The sequence below is a fragment of the Atta colombica genome, unplaced genomic scaffold, assembly GCF_001594045.1.
Source record: "Atta colombica isolate Treedump-2 unplaced genomic scaffold, Acol1.0 scaffold142, whole genome shotgun sequence".
NCBI classification, from domain to species: Eukaryota; Metazoa; Arthropoda; class Insecta; order Hymenoptera; family Formicidae; genus Atta; species Atta colombica.
In genome coordinates, this window is record NW_017259231.1 from 1,011,930 (window position 1) to 1,030,798 (window position 18,869).

An 18,869-nucleotide genomic window follows, 5' to 3' on the forward strand; every position below is an offset into this window, starting at 1 on the left:
ATTAAATGTAAGCATATATTTGTTTAGTATAAAAACTATTAATTTGATTTAACTGTCATTTTTTTATTGAGTAAATATTTATTTATTGTAAGTAAATGTTTACTTATAGTATTATTTAAAAAAAAATATGTATTAAAATTTAGTAAATTTGATTTCAATATAGGTATATAAGTTAAGGTGATTATATTAAAAATAAAATTAATTGTCAAGTATATAAGTTAAGGTGATTATATTAAAAATAAAATTAATTGTCAAGTTCAAGTGCGGAGTATTATTAGGATCATTTGAAAAACTGAGGTGAAAAAGTGAGCGCGCTGAAAAAGCTTCCTCCAAATATAGCGTTACGTCAAAGAATGTTTCTGCCGATTTAACAAAACCGTGACGCTTATTAATAGCGCACGGTTGCTACGGGTATCTATCGGTTATCCGTTCGCCCGCGAGCTCGTTCGGAAAATGTGATTGCCCGAGCAAAAGTTTGGGAGCGGCGGAATCTCACAATCAGTGGCATAAGGATGGAAGGCTGCTTTCGGAGGAGGACGAACGACCCCTAGGATCGTCTTCTACGACCTCCTCTCGTCGTGGCGGGCCTCCTTCCAATATCCACGAGCTGCCAAACGCAGGATCTCCTCCTCCTCACCCACGTCGCCCGCCACCCGTCTCGAATCTCCTACCCTTCCTATTCTCTCCCTGCTCCATCCCTTACCACTCCCGTCGCGTTTCCTTCCTTCCTCCCCTTCTTCCTCTTCCTCCGGCGGCAACCTCTCTGCCTCTTCTCGCTCTATCCTCACCAAACGGCCGCACGGCATCGATTTTAACCTCGGCTTTGCGGATTTATTTCGGTCCCGTGCCTTAACCGACCCGAGAGAGCCGTGTGCCGGCGTATTTCTCTAAAGAAATCATTTCCTTTCGCGCGATTACGGTAGAGGAATGGCGACGTGAGATCGAGAAAATCATAAGGGGATAGTACAAACGTCGTGCGTACGCCGGTAATAAATTTCGCCGTACGGTGCACGATGCGCACAGTTATCGCGCCGATCTCGGGCCTCTCCTGCATGAAATTCTGGGATGGTAGCTGATATAAACATTTTACGATACCTTCTGCTCCTTCAAGAAAACGGGTTAACTCCTAGATTGCCAAACAGATTTACGTGACGAAGAGTTTAATACAGTTACATGCAAATTTACTTCTTTTATTTAAAGTTTGACTTAAATCTAATAATAATAGCACTTGCAACTTGTGTTTGTACTTGTGATATTTTCCAGACGTTTGTCTAAGTGTGCCAGAAAGAACGTAGAATTTCTGCCTTTATTCAATTTTAACTCCATAACGCAATTTGACCTAGAAGTAGAAATTCACTGCACTGTGGACATAATAGATATCGTTGTGGACGTTGTTGGCGGATATCCCAGGCTATTCCGATGAAATCTATCGACTTATCGGCGCCTCTTATGAGTGTGGACCTATTCATTAAGTTCGTTCGCCACGAGAAATCCAGATTCGAAAGTTTCCTAAGAGGGGGAAGGATTTCAGGAGAAGGACGAGGTAGAGGAGAGAGGAATCGGCGCGTCCTAAATCACTCCTTTCTTTACGTAGGTGTACTAACGACTTCGCCTCCTCCGCAGCCTGTAATTAATAGTCAGACCGCGTTCTCTGGGATCCTATATCACAGTGTAGTGAAAAGAGAACCGTGCGCGAGATAGCCATAGATCGTATGGGATCGTAGAACGTAGATCGTAGAGGCCCGATAAGTGCATGTTGGTCAAGATCGATAGAACGAGAACGATTATCATAGGATTTCCATCGACTGTTATTTGCGCCGATTAACGAATACCAACGTCGAAAAGCCGATAGAGAAGCGCGACGATCGGTTAACACCCATGCGTTTATTACTAATTAATTCTTGCTCCTCTATCCTTCCTCTCTCTCTCTCTCCCTCTCTCACATACTTTCTCTCCTCCTCCTATTTCTCTCCCAAGACCTGCTAACCCGTGTATAGATCGTAGATCTCTAATTGCCTATGTCGCTCGCGTCGTAAAGAGCCAGGGAACGTAACACGGGATACGCTCGTCGATCTGCACGAGATACATGGGTAATCGTTAGCAACACTTTACGACCAGCACTACTACAGTAAAACATAACGTAAAACATTATATAGCGGAGCTCCATTAAATGATCGGTTAATAAATAACTGCGACATATGTATGTGCGTACGTGTATTGCATTCGCCCGCGAATGATTTTCTTCCGAGAGTCGATCTGCGTGTTGCCCGATTACGCAAAAAAAATATCCAATGTAACTATCAAGAATCGTATCTACTATTCAAAGCGGTCTAATTAAACGATACTGTGGAATGTCTGCAGGTGCTGCCGAGATACATTTACAGTCACGACTGTACTCAATTAATTTTGCGAACGTTGTTTATTCGTAGCTAATTGATGCCCGACATCATCACAAAGTTACTTAATGAGCGAAAGGAAAGATTATTGCTTCCGCAATAAACCTTTACGACATCTCGAAAGTCATATACATATCGTCGTATTATATATTATTTTTGACAAATCACTTGGAGCTCTATGTAATGTTAACAGTGATGAGAAACGATATAAGTATTTTACCAACTATTTCTTCATCTCGTTATTTTTCCATTTTTGTTTGGAACTTGCATATAAGTTGATGTAGTTTTTATTTTATTAATATTGATACACTATTAAATTTATAATGTCAGATTTTACCTAAATTGATTATTTTTAATCATTTTTGTAGGTCGCTATTGTTTCTGTACACTTAATATATCGTTAATTTATCATAGGATAAATTTAATTCAAGAAAATTTGTTAAATTTGATCCAAATTTAGTCAGAGTAAAAAACATTTCATGTTTGTATTGATCCACTAAAGTTGTTACAATTTGTATTGAATTTTTAATATATTCGAGTGTTAATTTAATATAATGCGATTATGTTATTTAAATAGTTTGTATTTAATTGGATATTGAACATTTCTTAGTCAAAATAATACAATTTATTAGTAAATAAACAACATAAAAATAATATGATTTTTAAATTCTAAGATGAATGAATAAAATGTGTTGATTTAACATATCATGAATGTTATTTTAATGAAAAAATATGCTTCCACGGTTTATTTACAAACTGTGTCAGTATTACCTTTTTATTTATTTGTTAAAATAATATTTATGTTACCTTCTAACATATTCATTTGTATTAAATTAACACATAAATTTGTATGAATCCTTTGGGACACGTGAAATGTGTTAAATTTAACATAAATTTTCTACCATGTTTATTAAGTGCATACGTTAATATATGAAGGTTGTTTACTTTAAAAATAATTATAAAAATGGATTGATTTACATTTTGACATACATGGAAGATAAAAATAACGAAATGATTGCCACGCATTGCTTTTTTGATATCTATAACAGCGCAGGCTAGCCTGGATAGTCTAAAATAAATTTGACATGAAGACCTAAATCCATATTATTTACTCGTATTATACTTATCTGTGCAAAAAAGCTCAAGGCAATCCTGGAGTATACCCGCGATATAGTGCTCGCATCGGTGGTTGATGCAGCAATTCTCATGAGACGGAGGGTCGAGCTGGTATCGATGATACTTAGCTGTCGCGTCCTGAGCCAACCGCTCACTTGATGAAACAATAATGCGACTCGCTCGACGATCGAAAGGGCGCCAATTCGCCAATGATTGCGGACTCGTAGCCACCTACGCGTCCTAGATCGGCGGAATCCTTTGGGTCCCAAGGAGTAATTTATTCGCGGCATGTCCGTGTAACCAGCGTGTAACGTAAAGCGTGATTGTGATCGAGACTTGCTATCGAATCGCAGCGTTTCGCACAATGTCGGGGCACAGATATTATGACATTCACGTTGGAGAGAACTCGCCCACAGGAGATCGTCAGCGAGCACGATCATCGATTGGCGATAATGACCGACGGACGCGAACACGTGGGCGAGTTACAGGCTCACCGACTCTCGACCGCAAAAGTTTGCCGATGAGAACGGGCTTACAGAGTTACTCGGAGTGTTAGCGGTGTTTCGGTCCAATGCGTTTCTTCGGTGCCAAATTGCAGCAATTTTACAAGCGACCGATGTTCGGAACTTGGGAATTGTAGACCGTTGCGATTCGGCCGAAGATACTTATCATTCTCGAGCGTGATTAACTGCAACAATAAACGTAGACATGTGAACGAACGAGACTCGGAGCATTTTAAGTAATTACTAATGGCGCCTGATTTTTAACCACTGGAGATATTACTGAAAAACAGAGTGTTTCAAATTGTTTTAGTTGATTGTTCAACGCATTTGTAATTTTAATCGAAATATTTATAACGAGAAATGCATCGAACTGGAAACAGCATGCGAAAAATTTCGAGTCCCAACTCACGTGCGACTCCTTAATTGGCGTGTTAGGGGGATGTAAAACCGGTTGTTCATTGTATGTTCTGTTCGGCGATCGCTCGCGTGAACACACACAGCGTTTTCCACGTGTTTCGATTGCCGATGCAGTGGGTACCATTCCGAAAACAGGGTACCAATTATATCGGCCGCAATTCCTGACATCCTACACTTTGCTCGCGAACACTTTATGCCTCGATCGATGTTCTCAATCGATATCCTACCACGAGACAGAACTTTCATAACGAGAATCGAAAAGAAAAAGGTATTATTATATCGTTAAAAATTAATGTAAGTTATTATCTGCATTTTTATATTAACTTATAATAAAATATAAAATTATATATAAAATTAATGTGATATTATTAAAATTAAGAGCGTAAATTATTGAGCACGTACGTGTGGAAAAGTTCAAACAGGATCAAGTTGATACTTGCACAATGTGTGATAATAATGTTATTTTATTTTGCAATATGATTAAAGAAATAGAAAGCTGATTTAATCAAAATTTGTCAAATTGTAGAATTATAAAATATTATATAGACTTGTATTGTGAAGTCTATGCTGTGGAACTTATTTCTAATGCAAAACAAGTTATCATTCAAGCGTTATTCAATCCGACTTGAAAATTGAAAGAGAAGACCGGAAATAAAATTTGCACTATTTGACTAATAATAATTTTTATGCATGATGTCAGGAATATCCTGCGAGCTTTCACATGAAAGCGAAAGATAGAGAGTTAAGGGTCGAGCATTCGCTCGAATTCACACGATCAGACGCTTTGATTTTCGAACCGCCGTTTCCCGTCTGGAAAATGCCTCGTCTTTCCACGCTCGGCTTAGTCTCTCCTTTCGAAGAAAAAGATCCCAAGCCAAGGATGTCGTATCGAAGTGCTTCGCGGAGGTCCACTCGAAGATACTAGACATGCCGGACTTCCTAGTCGTAAAGACAGAGAGAAAAAGAGAAGGAAAAACTAAAGACTAACCCACTCGCAGCTTTTCCACTATTACCGGCAACGCGTGCACGCCACATAAATTCTAATGGGAAACGAATTAAGCCGCTCCATTTTCTCACCCAAGCCCGAAGCCCCTTATTTTCGCCGAACGTGAAAAGTTTTCAGTACTTTCGTGAAAGGAGATCTTCTCAGATATATTGTACTTAATGTAACCGCCTTGCACGTTACACGTATGCGCGTAATAGCTCTCTAGGCTGACACACAGAAATTTTCCGGACCATGTATCATCTAAAGCTTCAGCTTAAATACGGCGGTATATTTAAGGTGAATTATATACGTTTCAGACTTGGCGGACGTCGGACGTAGTTATCGCGGTCCGATGAGAAAACGTATTAACTCTTTGAATTTACATGCTGGATTAAAACAGATATAATTCTATCGGTGCCCAGTTTTGCCGTGCTGCGCTTCTAATGAGCTTTCCTGATTTCAGTTTTCTTAATTTAGTACCGTAAACACGCGACGCAAGTGCAGGAACGTTATTAGTTTACGTACGCTCTTTGTGGAGTTCATGTCTCAGTCCGTAGGTGAGTTTTCATCGCGAATTTCTTCGGAAACACGCTGACGAGATTTCAAAGAGAGACCGCGGAACAAGTGCGCGCGCGCGCCAGTTCTCTCTCTCTCTCTCTCTCTCTCTCTCTCTCTCTCTCTATCAACTACCATTTATTTCGACTTCCGTTTCCGTCCCTGTTAACTCCCGCGGACTTGGCCGCCGTGGAAAAGCTAATTTCGATTTTCCAGGACACCGGCGTGCTGTGAAAAATCCAATGGTCGAGTTGGGCGGCGGGAAAGCGTTCCACGAATTCTCGCTGCTCTCCGACTCTCTCAGTCTATCCCACTCCCTTTTTATTTTCGAGCCACGTAAATTCTAATGGGAAACGAATTAAGTCCTTTTTTCCTCTCTTTCTCTTTTCCCTCCCTCTCCTTCACGGCGGATCCTCGTGGAGTTTCCACTTTGTCCGTAGGAAAAACGAGCGGCGGCACCGACGCCATTCCGCACGGTTTAAGGCCGCCGAGAGATGCGATGCTCGACGGTACAGGTGTTAGTGCATTCGAATTCACACAGACGTGCAAACTTATCCGAAAGCAGAGCCGAAAGATAGATTCCACGATAATAGACCATTAAAAGTTTCTTATAAATTATATTGATAAGAGAAGGATAATATATACAACTATGGCAAATTAATGAGAAAATAATTGAACACAATGAGTGAAACAATATAATTATGATGAATGATAAAAAAATTGTACGGCGCACAAAATATTAAAGATATCTTTTCAACGTGTAATATTGCGGTGTAATTAGAAAAAAATATATTAAAAAGTGATATATCTGATATACATCTTCCCCTAAGTTTCATCGCACTCGGCCCTGTCCGGACGTGTTTGTACCTACGTACGTGCGAAAATGTATGTAACACGAGGGTATAAGGGACGAGATTCCACATAGGGCGTAGAACGAGCGCGAGGGTAAAGAACCGCCGCTATCGGCTCTCCGTTCAGCCCCCCCCCCTCTCCTCTCTTTCCAACCTTCCCGTCCACATCGTGTCTCTCCCTCTGCGTCGCGTCTCCTCCGACTTCCAATTAAAACTGTTTCGCCCTACCCGCGTTCTTTTCCCCTCCCAGAGAGAAACGGGCTAGCCCGCCCCTTCATTTTTCAAGATTTTCCTCTGATGCCAGAAGGGAACGAGAGAGAGAGAGGATCTTGAGAAGGTTTTCTCTTCACTCTCAGGTCATTCGACAGCGAAAATCTCCTAACGAGACGTAATGCAATGACATCGCGCGCACGCTTCCGATCTACTATTATAAAACTGGAGGACTTGATTTGCTCTCAAGGAACGAAAATGCAAGGATTAGTAATGATTATTGGCGTGCTGTCAGCAGCCAATCGCGATTATCGAAGTAATCTTTGTGTAATTGAAATTTATACAAATATATTTTATTCTGATGGGAAATAAATTTTCCTCTTATCAATTATATATTAATCGACAAAATTTCTCTTTAAATTGATTTGATACGATGTTTTTCATATTATTTTTTGCGCTGATTTCAAATATGTTTATTAAATTTATGGGAAGGACAAAGTTTTTTTGAATAATGCATTTAAAAATTGTATAAATTGATATTTTTTCCAATAATTTATTGATTGATAAAATTTCACTTTTTTTAACATTAAATTGATCTGATAGAATGTTTTCCATAATTTTTTGCACTGATTTTAAATTTGTTTATTAAATTTATGAGGGCAAGATTTTATAGTAACATACATATTTAAAAATTCTTAATTTTTTATATCTCATCTGCTTAAATATAAACAAGTGATTTAAAGAGAATAGCTGCTGAATTTAACACGATTTATACTTATTCTCAAAGGCTTGAAACAAAAATATATTATTTTAATTAAGAAAAAGGTCTCGAGTATAAAAGTTTTTAAAAGGAGATAAGGTGAATTATCAAAATTTTATCTTTTGCATTTTTTATATAACACATTGGTTTTAAACATTAAACTTTTAACGATACGTCTTTAAATAAATTCGTTGCTCATCAAAATTTAATAAATATTTATTTAGATAAAGTCATATATCATTAAAAGTTTTGGCCTAATAATTAAGTCACTAACCGTCCATTTGCCTTATAAAAAAATTGGAGTCTATAGAATAGAATATAATCTCATTTTCAAAATCAACATAAAAAAATATAAAAGAACCATTCAAAAATTATCCATTTAACATAATTATTGTTATATAAAATCAGTGTTATATAAAAGATACAAAATAAACAAAGATACAAAATAATCAAATATATTTTTACATAATAATGTATTATAATGCGATCAAACATGATACAACAATGTGAATGTGATATGATCGACTACCGCTGGATGGCCAATTGAGATAGATCATGATCTTGAGAAGCAGTGTGTTGAGCGGGCCTAGGAAAGATCTTTGGTTACGTGGAAACACGATATTTCATTTTGCCCAACATCCTTAATGAGACTAATTGCGCGCGTAGTTGAGCGTTTTATCATAATTAAATTATGGTAAATTGATACGGACGCAGGCGCACGCGGAAGATGATGCAAGCGGAAAGACGTGCAGCGGAAAATTTTCATGAAAACTTCCGGATATTGCGATAAATTGCGAACGCTACCCGATACTACAACGACGTAGTGATTCCTGAAGTAAAGTGGTTGTTTCACAAATTCTAGCATGGCTTCCATAAGTTCTGGAGATAGCGTGAAGAGGTGGCGGTAGTGGGGTATATGTGTACGTAAACTCAAGATAACTCAACCGCTTTAGGGTTCGCCGGGAACCGAGAAGTCTGGAGAATTTCTCGATATATTTGACGTTCTGTGTGATGTGGCTGATGGAAGAATTAAAATAGCATATATCTGTTTAATAATGTTTTTATAAGATTCTCCCTGTTCTCTCTCTCTCTCTCCCTCTCTCCCTCCCTCCCTCTCTCTCTCTCTCTCTCTCTCTCTCTCTCTCTCTCTCTCTGTTTTTTGCTCATCTTATAATCTGACATAATTCAAGCGATCTGTTAGAAATTCCTCTTCCCCTCGAAAATGAATACAGGCAGGGTTGCCATAGACCTGGAAAAGGGGAAAATATTAAAAAATCTGGAATTTCGAATTTTGCTCATAATTCCCTAAAACTGCTTCTATTCCAAATAATTATTATAATTATTATAATTTTTTAAATATTATATTTGATGTTTATAATCAAATACGTTCAATATTTGTGCACTTTAAATGATTTTATTAAAATAATAATTAAAATTTATATTTTATTCAGTATTTTTAATTCCTCTTTTTCATCATAACTGCATTCTTTTTTTCCAAAACTAATTTATTTTTTGTTGTGGCTTGAATTTGTACCCAAAATTGTACTATGCTTTTTTAATAATATAGAATAGCTTTCCTACAATCTTTGAGTAATCTAAGGTAACTCCGGTATATACGCCGCATTTATCAAAAACTTAATTTATTGAGTATTATTTATTATGTAATTTATTGAGTATTATTTACTATGTTTATAAGTAGTAAACGAACTATATTAGTAAAAACTTTGTATTGTCTACTACTATGAAAAAAATATTAGAAATCCAAAATATTTATTTTTTATATTAAAAAATAAATTTTTTTAAATCCTTGCATTTTGGCCGTATGTCCCATAAGGGTGGAATGTATGGCTATTCATAAGGGAAGGGGAAATATGTACGACTTATGAAAAATTTATAAATAATGCATATAAATAAGACACAATAACTTATAATGACACAATAACTTATAAAATGTTTTTATAAAGTTTTATTAAGAAATAAGAATGGTAAATATGTATATGAAATAATAAATAATAATTACAATCTTCCTATATATATTGTTATGACATGAAGTACATATTTCATATAATGCGTCAGTGTACTGAATTTAATCTGCGCACTTTATATGTTTTGGGCATAAATCCCGCTCTCTAAAAATGCCGTACATCCCAAACAGATGGGATATACAAGACAACAAATTAAACAAAGAATACGAAAGCAAAGCACTTGCATTTTGCTACACAACATATTTTACTATTCCACTACACGTACGTATCACGAAATAACCATTAAGTCTTTTACACGCCCTACATTAATTATTTTATGTAGATTATAATTTATGATGACGTTACTTATTACAGTGACAAATTCAACTCACAATAATTTCATTAATATTAACAATAAGAAGCTGAAATTATAACACAATATTAATATTAGGTATAATAAAAAGAAATCCATTATTTTTGCATGAAATTGAATGGAAAAATAATGGATTTCTTTTTACTACACCTAATATAAAGATATATAACAGAGTAGTTGTAGGAAAATTATCTCTACTCCTTCTATTTTTTCTGACTTCTGCGTAAATCCCAGCGCGGCGTATTTGCCAGTTACCCTAAATGTTAAAATTTACATATTTTATATTATTCATGGACAATTTTCTATTTTATCTGGAAAACCTGGAAGGGAATTTTAAAATTCATTTTCTGTGGCAACTCTGACAGGACACATCGATTATTTTTAGTTCCAGTTAGCAGAAATTCAGTTAGCTCGTAAGTTTAAAACAATCTCATCTTTTAGTTTGTTAAATTGGTGAGTAGAACAGCAACTCGATTTGAGCATCTCCAGTTAAAATGTTTGACTGATTTATTGGTTTTCTGAGATAAGAATAACCGTCTCTAATTATTCATATCTTTCTATCACAATCTTAAAAAAGCTAAAGTTATATTTAATTTAATGCAAGAAAGGGAAAAGTATCGTTTTGTAAATTTTTATTTTAAGAGTTACTATTTCTGTAACTTACAGATACATTTTCTGAAAATCCTAGTTACACATGCACATACATTTAATATAATTATAAAAAGTCACTACTTCATAAATAGACACAAGCCGTGGAAAAGTAAGATAATATTTTTTTTTTAGTTTCTTGCGGTGGATTTATAAAACTGCGACCATACGCGAAGCTTCTCACGCGACCGCCGCTGGCACGTGGAAATATGCGCAGTTTTATTCAGCGCGCGATATATAGTATTAATTCGTTCCGTTCCGAAAGCTAATCCAGACACGAGACTAACCCTTGTTCATTTTCTTCGCTCTGCACCCCAAAATTCGTCCACTCTGCTCTTTGATACGTGACCAGGCTCCCGAATCGTTTGTTCACCTTTCCCCTCCTAAATCTCCGTGGATATTGCTACGATGTTGCTTTATACGGTATTTTATCCCAAAGCGATTTCACACGAGTCATATCTTTTTGGCGAAAAATAACATGGATACAGTGTATCTTTTTTATCAGAAATTTATAATTTAAATCTACAATACTGCGAGTTATTTAATTTAATATTTTCTTTTTGCTTCTTTAAATCTTATATAATCATAAAATTGTTATTACAATTCTCGCATGCGAATAATGTTTAATTAAAGTAATGTTTTGTCATTAAATTCCATGTATACACTCATGTATTTTTTATTATTAAATTAATAACATTTATTTAACACGCAAAACCAAAAGAAAAATATTATTACGAACGAAATTAGATTTCTCTTAAAAATTTATTATTTTGATATTCAATTAAAGTTAGACATTTGACAGGATCAGATTACACTTCATACAACATGAGTGGCAATCATTTGCTCTCAAGATTTAACTTTCTTTCCTTGTACAATCATTCCAGTTAGCTTTTCCATGTCGAAAGAACACCTCCAGTGATCCGAAGACAATCTAACGATTTGGAGAACCTCTTGATTCCACGGCGAACGTTCGATTCATTGGGGATTCCGTACCTGAGGATCTCGAAAAAAGGAAGTACCTTCTCTAATAAATTCCATTAGGCATGGGCTCTTGCGCGTAAGGGCCCCGATATTATGTTACGCGTTTTGACGTACACTCTCAATGGGCACGCATCCATTACGTTGGCCGGGTGTGCGGCATCGAGTGTGGGTCCTCGAGGTCAGGACTCATTCAGTCCAGGATCTTCTGTGACGACGTGTTCCTTTCGTACCTCTCCGCCCCTTAAAGGTCCCTTCACGAATGTGGACTCAGTCGCGCGCAAACCAGGCGAGCATAATTCGATTCATGGATGCTTCGCTTCATCCTACCCGCGTGCGCATCCTTTGTCGCGGCGATGCTCATCCTGGATACCGGATAGCGACACGCAAAATCCCGTGCTCTTTTGTCGATGCTCAAACTTTCTCTCTCTCTCTCTCTCTCTCTCTCTCTCTCTCTCTCTCTCTCTCTCTCTCTCTCTTGGTCCTCCTTGATCTGTTTTTATTTATTCTCCTCGAGCGACAACGACGACGACGATGACGAGATCTTTCTCGTATACTCAAGCTGTTAGAACGGCGCGGCGGGAAAAGGAGCGACAACGGCGATGAGGTGAAATCCTTCAAGTAACTGTGTCAGGACAATACCCACTCCCGCCGATCTATTAGCAAGAATAACGACGTGCCACAGACTCTTCTGCCTCGATGGCTCCGGGAAGGATGAATAGACCAGCGCGAGCTCTTGTCGAGCGCTCGAGCTCTCTCGAGTTGCGCGAACGTTTCGTACGTAACGAACGGATTCTGGGGTTAACAAGTTTCAGATATAATAGAAACGGTTGACAAGGCGCACTGTCGACTACAGCGCTTCAGTGAAATTTCTATTAGCAAAAATTATCATGACTCTCTCGACAGTCTATGGTTCTACGTTCCGCAACAGGATCAAGATAATCATTTTGATTGAGAACTATTTTTTAATATGTACACTACGTAAATCATTACGTAAATTTAATATCACGCTGTTTCAGTTTGAACAGTACTGTTGTATTAATTAAAATTTAATAGCTTCCGTTGGGAAATATTAATATAAGGATTCATATTTAATGGCGCCAGACACGGATCCGGGGATGGGAAGGAGGGTACAATAAAAGAATTTCACATTTGGGATTATTATTAATATATTATTATTATTAATTACGACGATATATATTAATTTGTTCTCCAATTACATTCACAGCTAATATTCGTCTACCATGTGTCTGTATTCTGAACGAACGTAAAAGGGCTATTTTTTCGAGATGACTTCTGATTCCTCTGAGGAAAAAGGGGCACGGTGCCCTTGAGATGTTATGCTAGTTTACGCGTTTCTACCTTCGTCAATGGACCGATGCACATTGGTAGTAATGCCAAATGGTGCTTTCCTTACAGAGGAAGCGGGAAGGAGGGACCGAGAGCGAAATGTCGAAACTGGGAAAGTTCGGTCGTAAAAGGGTCGAGTGCTCTTGGTAGAACCAAGTCCGTGGGACGGAAGGGGAAGAGACGCGTAAGCGAAGCACGAATCGAAGTTGGTACGGCGAACGGGTGGAAGGAAGGATGAAGGGGAGACGAGCACGCGATTAGACGAGATTGAGAAAGTCCTTTGTCGTCGCACGGGATAAAACTTTTTCCTTCTTTTTTTCTTCGCTCTGCTCTCGTACTCTCTTCCTTCATCTTTCGCTCGCCCGGTTCTCCCTTTGCTGTCCTCCTGTCTTTTTCCGCTCACGTCGCCTCTTGTTGCGCCCTTTATCGTCCAATAGGATATCAGGCGACGTTCGTTACGATCACCAGAAAAAGAATACGAACGAATCTGCCTCATTGGCTGACACTCGATGCAGAAGAAGCGGTTCGAATTTCTTGCCGATATTCCCAACCGCATCGCTTTTTGGGGTTTTTGTCGATGTAGTGCCCGAATTCGATTATTTTTTAATGATATCAGTGATCGATCGATACACAATTTTATTTCATCTACATAAACTAAAATAGGAGATTTAAATTGTAAAATATATTTTCAACGAATAACGAAAAATAAAATATTTTAGAGAAATATCACATATATATTAAAGTAAACCGCAAGTAAATCTCTCTAACGCAAACGCGAGTATATACGGTGCTTAAACTATCTGACCGAAATTTAACTTTGCTACTGCTTGCGTTTACCACAGTGTGCATAAAGCCTGCTGAATATTACAGTATACGTCTAACAATAACCTGTTAACACTTTCGTACAAAATATCGAAATAAATAATGTGATGGTCTTTCGCGTCATGAATTAAGAAATCGCATCAGGCGGTTCTCCATTTTTGATATCTTTCAATGATCTTTCTAATCCGCGACACAAATCCACTCGCAAATCCACGCCGCCATTGCCTCGCGTTTGCATCATCGCTTGAAAGCGAACTTTTACCGGCTTTAGCTTTTAAAAAAAATCTTGGCTTAAAAAATCCCAAATTGCTCGCAGATAGGGTTAGGATCCATCCACCCCCGACGGTCGCGATAATGGCGCGTCGCGTGTGAACCGTGCCTAATCGTGAGATCGGCTCAACCCTTCGCCAGATGAAAACCGAGGCTGAGACCACCTGCCATGGATTACTTGGTGCGAGCATTATAAGCCTTAAGACCAGCCGTCCTAGATCCTAGGGCGAATCTTCGCGTCGTCGTATTGGTCCGCCGCTTTTCTTACCAACCGTTAGAAGCAACTTTATTCTGTGACAGACAATTTTTAAAGAAGTCTCATATTTCCATCAACCGTTTACTGGAAATAGAATTCTTTTTGACTGCTGTAACTTTCCTTTTTGCAACAATTTGCAAGGGTTGATTTTATTTTTATTACATCAGCGACCAAGGGCGAGATACAATACAAAGGTCTATCTTTTCAAAGGAGAAATTTCACGGGCAAAAGGGTTTTTTAAAGGATTTTTTTTAAACGCTTTTATCTTTAGATTTCGATATTTATAACTCTGTTGTGGATCTCGACCAATTAAGAAAGATGTTAAAGGATGTCCAGCGTCTCAAATTGAGTGTGCCTTTTCTTTATTGTTGCAGGGTGTTTGTTGGACAGTTCGGCACCACGGGGCCCGCCTGATGTGCCACCCCGTAACCCCGCAATGAGCCGGCTCAACGGAAGACTGCCAGGAAGTCACGCAGCGAGCGATCACGAACGCGATCCCGATCTCGAGCCATCCTGTCTCGTACGCACCCCATCCGGTAACTTCTACAATATACCAAGTGAGTTCGCAGGCAGGGAATCGTTAAGTCTGATTTAGTAGAGAGAAGGATTGAATGAGCAGTCATAGAGATACGTGGGAAATGATTTTCCCCTTTCCCTCCGTCTATCTCCGACGAGTACCTTGGCAAATTTTAAATCGATTCGTCTCGCACGAAACGGAAATTCCAATAATTCCGATATTTTCACAATTTAAGTAAAAATATATTTACAGAAGTAAAGTTATATCATGTGTTAAAAGATAAATTGTTTGAACTTTTTTTATCCTTAGTTGCTTATAGCTCGAAAGTTATTGAGGCTTTTGTTATCTTTATTAAGAAAATTATCAACTTTACAAGATTGATAAAAAAAAATTCGTGAACGATATAATTCTAGTATTACTCTGTACATTTTCTCTTTCATCTTTGTCAAAAGATCCCCACGATCGCCATTACCTTAATTAAGGAATATTGATCTAAACAAAAATTGTTTTTTACTCTCTCTTTCTCTGTTTTATACAATTTTTTTGTTAAAATTTTACTTTTTAATTTTTTTTTGTTTGTTATTTGTTTATTTTCTTATTTTTATTTTTTTTATCTTTTATTTCTTTATTATTATTTTGTAGATATTATTTGTGTTGCAGGTGTCTTCTCTTTATTTTCTTTTTACTTGTCACTTTTATATTCTTAAAGAGCTTGTTGTAGAATATTAATAAACGCCTTTATACTATCTATCTCTCTTTCTCTCTCTCATCGCGAAATGAAAAAGTCTATTTCCGTAATTGTTTTCGTTTTCTTATATCTCTAAAACATCGATATGTTCCTATACGGATATAAATAAAAACTCTAATACTTTTAATAATCACAATTGATAAACAGAAATGTATACAATACATTAACGTAAATACAGATAAATATTTGTTGAGGAGAGAAACGCGCTTTTGTGAGCGCAAGTATCTTGTTGTGGTGTCTCCGATGGAGTGTCCCCTCCGATAATGTCGGTATTTGCGCCAACTCGTCGAAAGAAGGCTTAGCAAAGGACGATGGCGGGTGACACCTTTGACGAGGGTATACATTGTAATCAATGGTAACCAATGAGGGGATCAATCTAAAGGAGGAGATGTCGATAATTTTCAGACTAACCGTAACGCATCTTATCACTTCCAGGTTTTTTTAAGAGTTTAACTCGAAAGCCAGATGCTATGACGTTATCCAAAATTTTTTTTATAGCAAACTTTTTGTCTGTTTGCCAAAGGATTTCGAAGGTTTCCCTTCGCTTTATCTTGAGAAAGCAAGGCATGTGATAACGGAGGTTGCTCGCGTGTTGCGCGTGAGAAAACGCGGCTTCTCGTGAAATAAAAGTTCGAAATAAAAGTCGGGACTTGTTGGAGTAGCCTCGAGACTAACTTGACTCTAACAAGCCGAACGATTTTCAAAATTTAGTCGCCGCAGATTGGTCTGCGGAGAGCGAATTGGTACGAGTCGGCTTGCCAACTTAGTCTTTCGCGAGTTCTTCAAACTTACGCTCGCATAGGTAAATTAATTACAAATCTAATTTAAAGGATCGTAACATGAAATAACACTGCATACTGATGGTAACTTTCTAACAGGATGAAAAAAGAGATGATGAAAGAGATATAAAAAAACTATTCAGCAGTAGTAGATAATAGTAACTATCCGAGATAAAGTAATAAAAAAGCAATAAAAATCATGAACATTGAAATTGTAAAGTCACGTATCGTTGAATTTAATTATTTTGGCCGATTTTATAATTTATATTTAACTATTAGTATACGCGATTTTTCGGTTTTTTACTAATATGATAGATAGATCATTTGTGTTTCGTGTCGTCATTAAATGATATATATAGAAGATTTTATACCCATTTAAAAAAAAATTATATATAAATGTTATAATTAATTACTTGATGCGCCTAGTTCTTTTTAACAAAAGAAATATGGAGGACATGAATGCCCTAATATGAATGTACTAAAGATTAATTTACTTGATTTTTTAAGAAATTTTTTAAGAATAAAGACAATGATCGATTTCCATATAGAAAACAATAGACAAAATTCGAACCATATACGAATATGAAGGACGAGTCCCTTGATGGTTTCACTTGTCTTTTGCCATACCACCGAGCACACTCGTGGAAAGAAAAGAGCGCCTTGCGGCGACATTTTTCCGACGTACTCCACCGACGCGTGGTATCGACTACAGAGAAAACAACGGCGAAACCTAAGCTTTTCTACGTATAAAGTCTCCCCTGGTCCACTCGGCAACTCGGGAAGTGTCCGGCACAAATACCCGGGCACCCGGTGACACGCTCTTTTCTCTTGTTCGGCTCGTCGTAAAGATTTTTCAAATTCCATGGTCAAGCGCCATGGTTGACTGTTCCTTCGATGCACCCCGATGTTTTTCTAAAGCAAACGTGGATCATTTCAAAGGTTTTCTTAAAATCCATGGGATAGCTCGAATGGTGATTTACGAGCCTTACGATCCTTCATCTTATTGACTGCTCGGTTATGACACCGCCTGACGCTTATAGTCGTCTGCATAATGCAAGTCCACACGAAACCTTCCTTCCTAAGAATTACCTTGCTCACGCAATAGATGAATTTGCTCTCGTTTTTCCGCTCAAGTCTATCTACCTAACTCGAAGCTCTACCTATATACTCTAAGCTTATTTATTCTTATTTTATAATTATGAGTTAAGTAACGTAAGTAAATTGTGAAAAACGTGTACTAAACGATTACGTTATTTAGCTACTTATACTTTTGTACATTCAATAAATCTCTCTTTCATTTAAAAATTTATAGAATATTATTAAAAAACTTCTTACTATAACAATATGTAATAAAAGAAAAGGAGTTTTCAAAATACTTTATTAAAATTTTTTTGTATTTTTTTCAAAATACTTTTTAAAATTTTATTAAAAGTTTATATATTTTATTCTCTGTGATACTAGATATTTTTTGCTTATGTTTGCTAAATTTTCTTCTTTTCATGTCATTCGAGAAAAGTCATCTTACAGCTCTTGATTTATAATTTATAGATACGTAGCTCAACATTATCGTGCAACCGGAATTCTGAACCCTTAATGATTTGACACGACCAACACAATTCCAATTTGATGTGTATTCACGTTCAACTCTTCGTCAAAGCAATTCCTTGCGTGAAGATGCCTCTCGCAAGCGCATCATCGGCGGTAAATCACCTAGCAGGTCGCCAATTAGAATGAATTCTCGCCGGCGAACTACCGATTAGCGAATATTCTCCTTTAATTCGATTCCGGATCGCCGTCTCGTGCGCTTAAGCATCCTGAAGAAAAATAAAAACGAGAGAAATACACCCTCCAGGTAGAACGAAGTATCTCCGAAATCACCGTAATCACCTATATCTGCCTAAATGGCATAATCACCGGATTTCGAGGCCGGAGCGGCAACACCTGCAATTAGCGGTGGTGGGGTCAGCAGCTTCGACCGGGCCCTCTTCTCTTCCCACGCCCGCGTTTTACCGCGTTCATCAAGGTATACCTGAAGGTGCGGGGAAATGCTAAGAGTTAGACTCCCCGTAAGAAGACAAAGGACGTTGAAGCAGCGAAGCTCTGCCTCGCGCATTCTTCGAGCGTGTCCCGAAAAAGGGTTTCATAAAGCGGACTTGGGACGAGCTAAGTGTCAAGAACAACAAAGCTCGAACTCGAATGCCGCTTGCGCGTGTAAACGTGTAAAGTGGCTTATTAATATTCAAAACGCTGAAGCACTGCGTTTTAAATGCGCACCGCGCTACCGCGTGCGACCGTATCTCGACATGCGGATAGGCAGAGAGAGAGAGAGAGAGAGAGAGAGAGAGAGAGAGAGAGAGAGAGAGAGAGAGAG

The 18,869-nt window shown here is 37.7% G+C and overlaps 1 protein-coding gene across 2 annotated transcripts in view; it reads left to right on the forward strand.

Moving 5' to 3' along the window:
* Positions 1-18,869, forward strand: part of LOC108685017 (teneurin-m) — a 48,799-nt gene that overhangs the window by 8,059 nt on the left and 21,871 nt on the right. For both annotated transcript variants that reach the window (XM_018189620.1, XM_018189621.1), the window contains exon 2: positions 14,829-15,011. In XM_018189620.1, the coding sequence (XP_018045109.1) occupies positions 14,829-15,011 (183 nt within the window). The remainder of the gene's footprint in view (positions 1-14,828; positions 15,012-18,869) is intronic.